At 44.0% G+C, this 12,264-nt stretch overlaps 1 protein-coding gene across 1 annotated transcript in view; it reads left to right on the top strand.

Annotated features, from left to right (window-relative positions):
- LOC124801666 (high-affinity choline transporter 1) overlaps window positions 1-12,264 on the top strand; it is a 262,510-nt gene that overhangs the window by 234,621 nt on the left and 15,625 nt on the right. Inside the window, exon 11 of the mRNA XM_047263090.1 lies at window positions 7,818-8,052. Coding sequence (XP_047119046.1) covers window positions 7,818-8,052 — 235 coding nt within the window. The remainder of the gene's footprint in view (window positions 1-7,817; window positions 8,053-12,264) is intronic.

Below are 12,264 nucleotides of genomic sequence, written 5' to 3'. Positions count from 1 at the left end.
CATACTGACTGGAAAACCAAGAGAGAGAGGTAATTTTATAATTGTTAATTGAGGAAAATGTTCAACGTTATCTCGCTGTGATGAGACGTTTTCAGCGGCTGAGGAAATGATTCACACACACTGGCCGTTCTCTCTTATTCTCCTATATACTTTTTCTACCATCCCTGGAAATGCTCTGAACTGCCAATACGTCATCGTTGTGGCTTTGTGTAGCAATCTTATTACGTCACATATTAGATTTCTAGCGATGACGTACATCTCAGTCCGCATGAACCTGAAGGTGTACAATCAACCGCAACACATGCCGAACTTGAGTCACACAATCCAAGGACAGTTCCTTAATATCCTTAATAAGCAACAGTATCGGGTGAGGCAAACGAGCAAATCGATCAGCTAAACTAACTGGTACCGACTGTTCAGTCAAAGGTCTCGGATTCAGACCCGAAACCTCCCCCCTCTAAACCAATAGCCAGCAGGCGAATCTGCAACGAGTGTACTTTATCACATAGTTTCTGATGAAGACGGGTATCCAACACCATAGGATTAACGATTATTATATCAGACAAATAGTTACTGTAAAACGCCAAAAGTACCTAAGTCGAAACACCTGACGCTGAGTAGGTTGAGACGATCCTAAAAATTCTATTGTTAGTGTTAGTTCCTGAGCTGCTACTGAGACACGGGAAAGGCACCAAGAGCAGCGAAAGTTCCAGAGGGAAGGTAATTGATGTTAGTACTGCGGCACGGAGACGGACGGCAAGATCAGACACTCATCCGTCGGTAGATAATCCTCTGATTTGGAGTTCGTATATCCGATGTTCCTAGCGTAAACGAGCAATGCAGGGAACGGCGCATGCATTAACCGTGGTCATGGTAACTGCAAAACACAAAAGAATTAGTATATATGACGATATACAAGGTTACTATCGATACCAAAAAACCATCAACAACACAAGCTATGTATGTATCCCCTCCCTCATTTTAAGGAATCAAAGCCTCTGCTACCATTTGGACCGTGCTATTTGTGTCCAATAATACAGCAGGAAACAGCACGGCCATAATTACCGAACGTACATAGCTTGTGTTAAACAATGCTTATTACCTTGCAAAATTTAAATACAATACAACAGATAAATTTAACAACCCCACGGGAACAGAATAAAAAATTTTCTTAAACTCCTGTTAAAATCTGCATAACGAATGCATAAATCATTAACAAATTTCTGTCGGTGTAAATACTTGCCAAACTCTAAACCCGCAAGACTATCCTGTACAACGACTTCTCTTTTGCAATATAAATTCATATCGAGGTAAAACATTAAGGCTTAACGTAAGACTTACAAGTAATAATAAAAGCAACTTCTAAAACTTCACCGCTCGGCAATGAAGACACCTGGCACACAGACTTCTGACTAAGGAATAATCCAGTTGATGCCAATACAGGGAAGCACTAATTAAATAACAGACAATAAAAAACAACGCCTCGGCATCTAAACATTCCCTGAGAACATACGCATTTGAAACCCTTCCTTATAAAAATGAAACTTCAAAACCAGCCTACTAGGTACAAATATCATAAACGAATGGCTGTTAAGTTAATACAGAATTAATAAGGCGGAGCCTCCAGCGATCTGATCGGGCACTAATTACGGAGTGGAACCCAGTTTTACAGGCTTAAATTCATATTTCGAGCGAAAGGTGCATTCGCCAAAGCGGCTGAGGAACGAGCTACAAAGATTAACTACCTGACAGAGCCAGGAACAAAGAGAACAGCAATACTCCAGGACGAGATCGGGACAGAAGGCCAGCAATATGGAGCCCGGTCTAACGAATCGCAGTTCCACTGGTAACGGCCAAGTCGTCAAGCCCGGGTGCCACGACCCACAGTACCGGATGAAATACACTGCGTCCCGCACAACTGAAACATAAATCATTTACAACAGCACACTTGCAATTGCACATTCATATGACATAAAAGAATAAAATATAACATTAAAACAGGAAAGATCACCAAAAACTTTTTAACACTTAAGAATTTGCTTAAACATTACAATACACGCGTAATTAAGGTTGTCCCTTGAAACGTGATAGTAGCAGCTGAGTATTACTTTAAACGGGCAAGAGCCCACCAGGACTACACTTTAATGGAATCTGATGTAGTTTTATGAGACAGATTAGTATTTCGATACTTGTAAACTAAAGAGAAAAGCCAAACACCACGCCTCGTGCTGGAACCCAAAACCTTTCCGCCGTCTCCGGCCACAGCACTCCAGTAACGCCACGCGCAGGGAGCATGTACACCAACCAAGTAAGGCCCAACCTTCCGACCGTGTTGTAACGGCAACCGACAGACCAGTCGGTGAGACCTGCTGCCTCGACGCTGCAGACTTAAATAGCCGAGCCCGCGATGAACAATTGACTCGCGGCCGTCCAAAGCGAAAGGATGACACTACAAGAAAGAGGTACTACCGCCAGCGGCGCGACGTGTCAGATGTGGGCTTTCGGAGTCGAAGGTCCACTCGTGTGCCTCTGATAACTAGACGACACAAAGATATTGGACTATCGATGTCTGAAAATATTTTGCCTGTCGGACGAGTCTCGGTTCAAGTTGTATCAAGCGGGTGGATGTGTACGGGTATGAAATCCATGTATCCTGCATGTCAGCAGGGGACTGTTCAACCTGTTGGAAGCTCTGTAATATTGTGGGGAGTATGCAGTTGGAGTGATATGGGAGCCCTGATACGTCTAGATACGACTCTGATAACCTGCATCCACTCATGTCCATTGTGCATTCCGACGGAGTTGGGTAATTCCAGGAGGACAGTGTGACAGTGGCTCCAGAACTGCTATAGAGTGGCTCCAGGAACACTTTTCTGAGTTTGAACAGTTCCACTGGCCACCTAACTCCTCAGACATGAACATCATTGAGCGTATGCGGAATGCTTTTCATTGTGCTGTTCAGAAGAGATCTCCGCTCCCTCCTACTCGTATGATTTATGAACAGCCCTTCAGCACTATTTCAGACATCAGTCGAGTCCATGCCACGTCGTGTTGCGGCCCTTCTGCGTGCTCGTGGGCGCAGTACACGAATTAGTCAGATGTACCAGTTTCTTTGGCTCTTTAGCTTATAAACACTACCTTTCTTTAAAAGTAATCAGACAGTTGAAGCTGTTTACACAGGGGAGTTCTATTATCTAAGAAATCGGGGGTGGAGTCTTTGCGGCTATCCTACTAATTAATTTACTTTATTTCTTTTCAAAGAGAAGAGGGAAGCTACAGTCTCTCGTATCCGTTTCGGAAAGGATAGGAGATCGTAACCGGCCGATTGAAACCAGTGTGATGACACAAAAAAAGTGACCTAGTGATTTTTCTTGGTCGAGTGGCTGTACACGGAACGTAGATTGAGCTGGGGATGACGGCAGGCGCACAGACCGCCGGAGGGTGTGCGGGTGCCCCAGCCAATCCGGGGACCGAAGCTCCTGCCGTCCACCAGGACGCAGCCCTCTGCACTCTGACCTTTCTAGCCGAGTGCCCGGGCGCGAGCCGGGCCGCGAGCTACATAGATCTCCCGCTGGGCGCGGTGCTTGCCTCACCGTCCTCTGCAAGCTCTTCTTTAGTCGGAAGTCTAAAAAAACTGCAGATGAGAGCAAAGCATTCCACTTTCATACAGACGCAACAGGATAACTTAATTAATGCGAAGACTAATAGTTTAGAACAGAGGTCGTCTAACTTTTATTCTCAAGTGCCAAGTTGACACTTTACATCGACGATTCTTCCGAATTTATGGTTTATACAAGGCTTGGCCAAAAATGAAAGTGAGCGAAGTGTGGGCTCCATATGCTCAAGCGTTTAGAAAAAAGTAGCATTATTGGCACGGTCGGGTGAGACATGAACTTTTTATGTTTGCGTAGTTACCAGGCAGATTTTGGCACACCGGAATGGTTAGAAGACGGAAATCGGAGGGTGCCTGGGTCTAGTCTATATACGTGAACTTTTTCAATTTAAATAATGCTCAATGTATTGTATTTACTTATATTTTCATAAAATTGTCTGCCCTCTTCGCTGAGTGGCCAGCCCGTCTAACTGTCCTGTAGTGGGCCCAGGTTCGATTCCCGGTCGGGTCGGAGTATAAGGAAAATTTGGGATTGCAAATAGATTTCTAGGAAATGATTGTAAGCCGTTCACAAGAATATGGTAAATTAGACATTTTTATTATTTTACAGCTACGCTTTACACTTGCTGGGATGTTATTTATCGTAAAGACGGGGAAAGAAGTAATTGTCTCTGCATGTTGCACGCATGATAAACTCCGTGTTTTTGCAGTTAAATGGTTCTTTAAAAATTTCTATAGAAACACAAACTTTTGTTATATTCATTAAAGGTTCTGTCTCATTCCACAGTCTGGCAAAGAATCACGCTTAAGTCATCATGTCGAAAAGTATTGGCAAGGATAGCTGGTGATATACAGTGGTATGTATTTTGATGTAGTCTTCTCGAGATGTGATTTGTTTTTCTCTTTCGATAAGATAAGGGCAGGTTCGAAGCTTACTGATGGAATGCTTCACCTGACGACGTAAAATAGCCATCGCACCTTACTCTAGCGGAGTGCATTACTACTCACTATAATACTGCTCGATGACAGTCCTTCTACATCCTGATAAATCTCGTCGTATAACTGTGAACGGTAGCCCTTTCCTCGAGTCAGTCAACAGGAGAAACTTGTTCTCGTGTCGGTATGGCTTTATCACATAAGTAAAAATATTTAGTATTAGACTTTTTTTCCAGAATTTGACGAAGTAATAACGAAATTCCTACATTTTGCTTTTGTCTTTGCTTTTCATGCGTACAATATACATATTATTACCTCGGTTTATTTTCAGTGTAAGGAAGGTGAAGCTGAAAACAAAAAAGAGGCAAAAATTCCTTTTCATATACCGGCGAACCTCCGATTATCGATCTGTACTCCTTCTGCTTCACCAGCCGCTGCCTGGAACCTACGCTAACAGAAATGGCTCATATCTCGTCCGACTCATTCCTAAGTGCTTTTCTAAACGCTCTGTCATCTGGAGCTCCCCCTTTCATTTATGTTCAAGCGCTGTATATTCCATAAATTCGGACGAAATCGGTGAAGACGACTAGAGACGGTCCCCTTGTCAGAACGACAGGCCGGCCTCTTGAGTAGCCACAGCGCGCAGCCCGGCGGGCGCGGCGCGTCAGCATGGCCGGGCACGCACGGTGGACCGCGACCAGCTGCGTAGCCGGGTTGGCCAGTGCGCGTGCGGGCGACCGAGCGGTAGGGGTGGGTGGTTTTCGCTAAAACAACAAGCCTTCGTTTTTTCAGTGGCAAGTTAATCGGACTGTTAAAACCGAGAAAAAAACCGGTTTCTGAGATAACCGATTCTTCGGGTTTTTATTACAGTTGTTTCTTATAATAAACGTAAAAACCTAAGTCTGAAAAATTTTTTCTCCCTCAGTTTCAAAATATGCAGGATGAAAATATTAAATTATATACGCAAATAGAAGAAAACTTTGTTCGTCCACGCTGATTTTCTCGATAAGTGGTAAGTGGCTGACTAGAACAAAAACCACCCGTATTCTCCTATTGATTCTAATTTTTTGAAACTCTGCTCGAAAACTATGTTGTAGTCCATGATCATGCCACTGTTTTTACATAACGAATATTCAGTGATAAAGAGTGGTTGGGTCTGAGCACTATGGGACTAAACTGCTGTGGTCATCAGTCCCCTAGAACTTAGAACTACTTAAACCTAACTAACCTAAGATAAAGAGTGGAAAATGAGGTTGAGGACCGGTCGGAGTGGCCGAGCGGTTCTAGGTGCTACAGTCTGGAAGCGCGCGACCGCTACGGCCGCAGGTTCGAATCCTGCCTCGGGCATGGATGTGTGTGATGTCCTTAGCTTGGTTAGGTTTAAGTAGTTCTAAGTTCTGGGGGACTGATGACCTCAGAAGCTAAGTCCCATAGTTTTCAGAGTCATTTTTGAGGCTGAGGAGCTCTATTCCAGCTTTTAATTTGTCCATTTTCAAGGGCTCCATCAGATAAAGCCATATTACGCAGATATAGGTAGCAGATGCTCTGCTTTCTGTTGTTATTGTAAACTATGCATGAACTGGTAAGTTTTAAGTTTTCTCCTCATATTTTGTCGCACGTTTGTTCTGGCTCCTCCCGTTTATAATCTTTTAAAGCAAATACAGTATCATACTTTACTGGTATCGCACTTCATAAAATGATTCCAGGCCGTTCTGTAATGCAACTGATGGACAACGACGACAGTGGAAACTACAACATAGACCACAGGGGTAGGTCTTGAGCACTGCATGTACATGCGTACTATCTAAGAGGCCACGCCATATGGTAACTGGTAAATTGTTTTCGATAACGATAGAAGATGAAGAAATGAATTTGTGCCACCTGCACTGTCGCTTATGTTCTTTGATCCTGGTGTTGATTGATCGTCCAGTCATTCCGACATTAACTTTTCCGCATGTGCATTGTGTACGGTATATTCCCGACATTGCAAGTGGGTCCCTTTTCTCCTTTGCCGATCTAAGACACTCTTTGATCTTCCTTGTCGGTTTGAAAATCGTCTTTACGCCATGTTTGCGCAATATACGGCCGATTCTGTCCGTGACTCTGGGAATATATGGCAGAAAGACCGTACTCGACATTTATTTTTCTGAAAGGGCAGAAGAAATACGCACTGAAACAGTCAGGATACTGCGCCAAGCAAAACCACCAGCTTGCAAGAAGAGGTACAAGCCATTAAGAATCTCAACACCGACAAGAGTATACTGGTACTGTCTGCCGATAAGGGGAATGCGCCGGCCGGGGTGGCCGAGCGGTTCTAGGCGCTACAGTCTGGAACCGCGCGACCGCTACGGCCGCAGGTTCGAATCCTGCCTCGTGCATGGATGTGTGTGATGTCCTTAGGTTAGTTAGTTCTAAGTTCTAGGGGACTGATGACCTTAGAAGTTAAGTCCCATAGTGTTCAGAGCCATTTGAACCATTTTTTGAAAGGGAATGCGACCGTCGTAATGAAGGCCGAAGATTGTGAGCAAAAGATGCGAGACCTATTAGATCCGACGATCTACCGAAAACTAAGCACAGTACTGGCTTCCAGTACTGCAGCGAACGGCCGTCGCAGGTAGCAAGAGGAAAACCGCACCGGAAACGAGCGAGGAGAAGCCCTCGGACGTCGGCGCGCCAGGTACATATAGTCTGCGGACGCCAGCTCGGTTCCAGTTCACCACCGGCAATGGAGTGTGAAGCTTTGACAATGCCAGCCACTAGTACTGGCGAAACGTCAGTAAAATCATTAGACGAACGTCGGCCGAAGAACCCGAGACAGAAGCCAATAGGCAGTTTGTCAACAAGTGGCCACGAAATCTTAACAATTTTGTTTTCCCATTTTCTACGATAAAGCAATATTTCGGAGCAATGCAAATTTTACAAATAAAAATTACTTGCTCTTTAAAAAAGATTTGTTTAAAAACTAAAAATTGTTGCACTGACGCTATTGCAAATTGGCATTTCGGCTTTTTAAGCAGGTTATTAGTAAAACATAAAAACACCTGCTATAACCGAGACCAAACATATACCAAAAAGTACCGGTTATTCAGAACTAAAATGCTGGTATGGGTTGGTTTTTTCCATCCGTACTGGGCGAGCCGAAACCGGCACCGTGCGCCACTTCAGTTGCGATTTCGCTGCACACCTAAAGCTGCAGCACTAAAAGTGCCCGAAATATGTTTGTCGGTTATTCATTAGGTGAGAGAGTGTGTATGTTTGTATTCGGCAGGTGGATCTTCGAGTCGGGCCACCTGGCACCCGGCTACGACGTGTTCCGCTGCGTGGTGAACATCCCGGAGGACGTGGAGCGCGTGGGCGAGCCGGCCGAGGGCGAACAGCTGGCGGTGATGGCGGCGGGCCAGCTGGGCCGCGTCTACGGCGCCGCCACGCTCGTCGGCAAGGACGAGATGAACGGCCGCGTCAACCCGGCGCTCGAGCCCGACGACGACGTCTCGCCCGCCGAGGTGCGCCGCCGACCCTCCGCCGCGTGCTCCTTCTCGCTGGAGCTGCTCTTCCTGCACTACGATCTGCCCATCCCAGAGCCCGCCCCCGCCCCCGCCCCCGCACCTGTCCTCGAGTACGCCCCCGCACCCGCCACCGCACCGACGTCCGCTCCCACAGCCACATCCGGCCCCACCCTGTCCCGGTACCTCAGCGTATGCTCGTCGGCCCTGCAGCAGGTGCTGCGCGCAGTCGTCGACTGCGTCTCCTCGCTACTCAGATACCTGTCGGCGCTCTTCTAGCCCACCCTACTCCTCGCGTTTGTTTCGCTACTACGTGTTCGTAGGATCGGCAGGCTCTTACACAGGTTTCCAGAGTATCGCTATTCAACGAAAGGTCTTGCGCACACTCGAACAACGTCAGTGTGTCCAGCATTTCAGATAAGTAGGGAGCAATGACGCACATCACTATTAATAAAGACATTCTAAATCTACTTCACAACGATTAAGTTCCTCCAGACTCTTTGCCTATCGTGACCCTCCAGATAAAGGTTTAAAACTGGCTTCCTGTATAAAAATTTTAAGGGTACAAATACACTACAGGAAAAAAAAAATTGTTAATTAGGGGATTGCAGTTCCATGCCTCTTTCACTTGGTCGGTCAATACTGGAACGGTTAATGCTGGTTGTGAATAACACTGGAGTTGTCTTCCGATGATGTCCCACACGTGCTCGATTGGAGACAGATCTCGTGATCGAGCAGACCAGGGCGAAAGGTCGACACTCCACAGAGAATGTTGGGTTACAACAGCAGTACGTAGGGACGCGTCATCCTGTTGGAAAACACTGTCTGCATTGCTGTTTAACAGTGGCAACACAACGGGTCGAATCACCAGACTGACATTCAAATTTGCTCTCTGGATGTGTGGGATAGCCACAAGAGTTCTCCTCCTGCCATACGAAATCTCACCCCAGATCATAAACCCAGGTGTAAGTACAGTGTGTCTAGGCTGCAGACACATTGGTTGCAGGTGCTCATCTGATCTCCTACTACTGACACACGGCCATCACTGGCGCCGAGGCACAACCGACTTTCATCAGGAAACACAACAGACCTCTATTCTTCTCTCCAATGAGCTCTCGCTTAATACCAATTAAATGGCAAATACCAATGATTTGGGGGTCAATAGAATGCACGCTACAGGGTGTCTCGCTCGGAGCTGTCCTTGAGGTAACTGATGTGTGACAGGTAGATGTTTCTCTGTGATACCAACTGCTGCCCGAATTGCTGCAGGAGATACAATACGAGGCCTCACAGCTATATGGCGAACACGACTGTCTACCCTCTCGGTGGTGCCTCGTTGCAACCAGGAGTCTGGTATTCTCGCCATCGTTCTTCCCGTGTCCACTGCTGTCAGCACTCATGTACTGCGGCTACTGTCCTGCCAAGTCTTTCGGCAATATCTCAGAAGGAACATTCAGTATTTCGTGGCCTTATTACACTACCTAGTTCAAACTCAGTGAGCTGCTGATAATGGAATCTTCGTTGAATTAAAGGAATTCCTGACTAACATCAACTCACTACGTCCGATCTCAAAGGTAACTAATTCTCACGACTGCTGCAGAACGTATTTAGAGCAAACGTGATTTGCATCCTTATAGACGCTATTCGCGCCGCTGTTTTGCGGCTGGAGGGAAATCTGAACAGACGTCATCTTTTGGACGTCGAGACACGTGTACCAATTTTCTTTTATGTCGCACAACTCCTTCTTGGTGCAATTACTTTTTTCGTCAATATACGCATCGTTTCGCGGCCGGTATCAATCTCATTAAAATCCTTCTATCTGTGCTGCCGCATCATCTCATGAGATGCTAAAAGTACTGAAATAACCAATATATCGGCCGAGTTTCTGCAGTTGAGTCAGTGCATAGAGACTACACCCTGAAGATGGCCTCTGCAACTTGACATAAACGTAAGTTATTTTAGTATTTTAGCATCTTATCTACAGGATGTCCATAAGATCCACATAGAAATCAAATCAAAAGATCGTATGAGACGTAGGTATAAAGTAAAACTATTCAAAATCATTTCATGTAGACATTTCCTAGGTAGTTAAGGTTTTATCTGATCCGGTCCAAAATCGCAGTAGCAAGTAGCAATAGCAGTAGCTAGCTCCAAGTCGTTTCGCTTCAGTGTTTGCATAATTCAAACTTCGTATGCGTTCAAGTGAAGTCATTTATTCCGCAGTTTGTGAACTGTACTATTGAGTGGGTGATATTTAGCTCTCGTGATGTTCAGCGATCTGTCTTCGGACGCTCTCTCTGAACCTCTCTTTCCGACATAACCAGAATGTCCGTCTACACTCATATTGGCTAAGAATTCATCACATCAACCCAGTTCATCTTAACGTCTGCTGGTTCCACTCGAAATTCACGTTGGAAATTTCTTTCCACAGCAATGGAAGATTTAGTTTTTGCACACCACACCACAGCCTGGGCTCTCTGTTGAGCCGTAATCATTTCTGGTAATTAAATAACTTCTGAAATAAAAGAGAAGGAATTAAATAGACATTAATCGAAACAAAAATTTTTGAGCTGCTATCTGTATCTCATAGTTTTGCTTTAATTCCATTTGGGAATCAGGAACGTTTCGTGTACACTCCATATATCTCACACTGTGGTACAGCAGTACACCCAGATAGTTTTTAATTCAATTTTATAGGTAGAATCATGATTCATGACCGACAGTCAGAAAATACAAGGCGTTTCATGAGGAATCATGGAGTGATGGACAATTCCGAAGCTCAGCGACACCTTGATGCCATTTGAGAGGTGCAGGCTACGTGCCACCACCGGGTTTCATCGTTAGCTTTCTCTCATAATCATACTGCTCAAACATGACCACACATTATAAACACGCCCACTACATTCACCCACACTCAACGGATACACCTAACACAACTCGTATACACCACATGGAAAGGGGCTATTGTGCCTGGACGAAGATAAAAAGGAGAAAAATTGCAATAGAAATGAAATAAAAAGGAATACTTCATACAGCTGTAAAATGTCATAGAGATCTCCGAATGAGAACAAGACTAGTAAACGTAGGTTATCTGTGACGCTGCCTACTGTAATTATATGCTTATGCTATTACCCATATTGTACGGAAAATGGCCATTTGTTATAATGAGGAAGTTAAAAAGCAATTAATAGTCACGGGTGACATTCATAACAACCAGAGCTGGAGAAGACTAAGAAAAGTCGTAATTATCATCAGTTTCATTTTCTGGAGTTGGAAACTTGGGAAACTACAAGAAATAGGCCTCTCGCGGACGACGAAACCCGTATATTCCTGATTGGATAAACGCTGAGAAATATGTTGTACGTAAAAAAAACTTTTATTTCAGAAAAATACGCGGCATACGTTGAATGCATTATGTATAATAATGAAATACTTAATACATCTTAAACAGTCACTGCCGGGAATGATATTCATTTCTTGACTATGACTTATGGCAATTTTATAACTACGTATTCGAATAAACCGTCGAATTAGAGGGTCACTATGGTTTTTATATTTATCAAGATTTTAGAGACTCTCAAAAAAGTAATTTCATAATTTTTTATTTTTTAGAACCCACGTTACACGCAGAAATATATAACAAAATATTGCGTTATAATGATATAAGAGGATATAATTTCAAAATTCTTACTAACAGGAAAGAAATAGGCCTCATTCGTCAACACAAAATATTTATCGTCAGAGGTTACACAAGAAATATATGAGAAAGTTGAAAATTTAGATTAACATCTAAGAGGGGATGAAAGTTTGTTATTTATTACAAAATGGAATGTGTTTGCTGATGATGTGCTAACCAAATAATTTATGATAGGGAAGGACTTGAAATGACATGAAAGTTTGAAATTTTCCTGCTATTTTTATACTATACAAACACGTAACTTATAAATCACAAGAGACAAAGACAAACTGCAAAACGAGAAAATGCTTTATGAAGGTCAAAGAAGCATAAAGAGGATTGCAAATACATGCGAATGCATATACGATTTAGGATCATACTCTAATCGTGATGAAACGCACTTCGACACACGAAGTGGCAGACAAAGCAATCAGGATGTTTGTCAGTCGCGAATTACGAAATGATGAGATAAATTCTAAATGTATAGAAATGCCTAAGGTAATAATATTTTACTAGATTTGATATAAGTGCCTTAA

The sequence above is a fragment of the Schistocerca piceifrons genome, chromosome 1, assembly GCF_021461385.2.
Source record: "Schistocerca piceifrons isolate TAMUIC-IGC-003096 chromosome 1, iqSchPice1.1, whole genome shotgun sequence".
NCBI classification, from domain to species: Eukaryota; Metazoa; Arthropoda; class Insecta; order Orthoptera; family Acrididae; genus Schistocerca; species Schistocerca piceifrons.
This window is presented reverse-complemented; position numbering and strand designations above follow the sequence as displayed.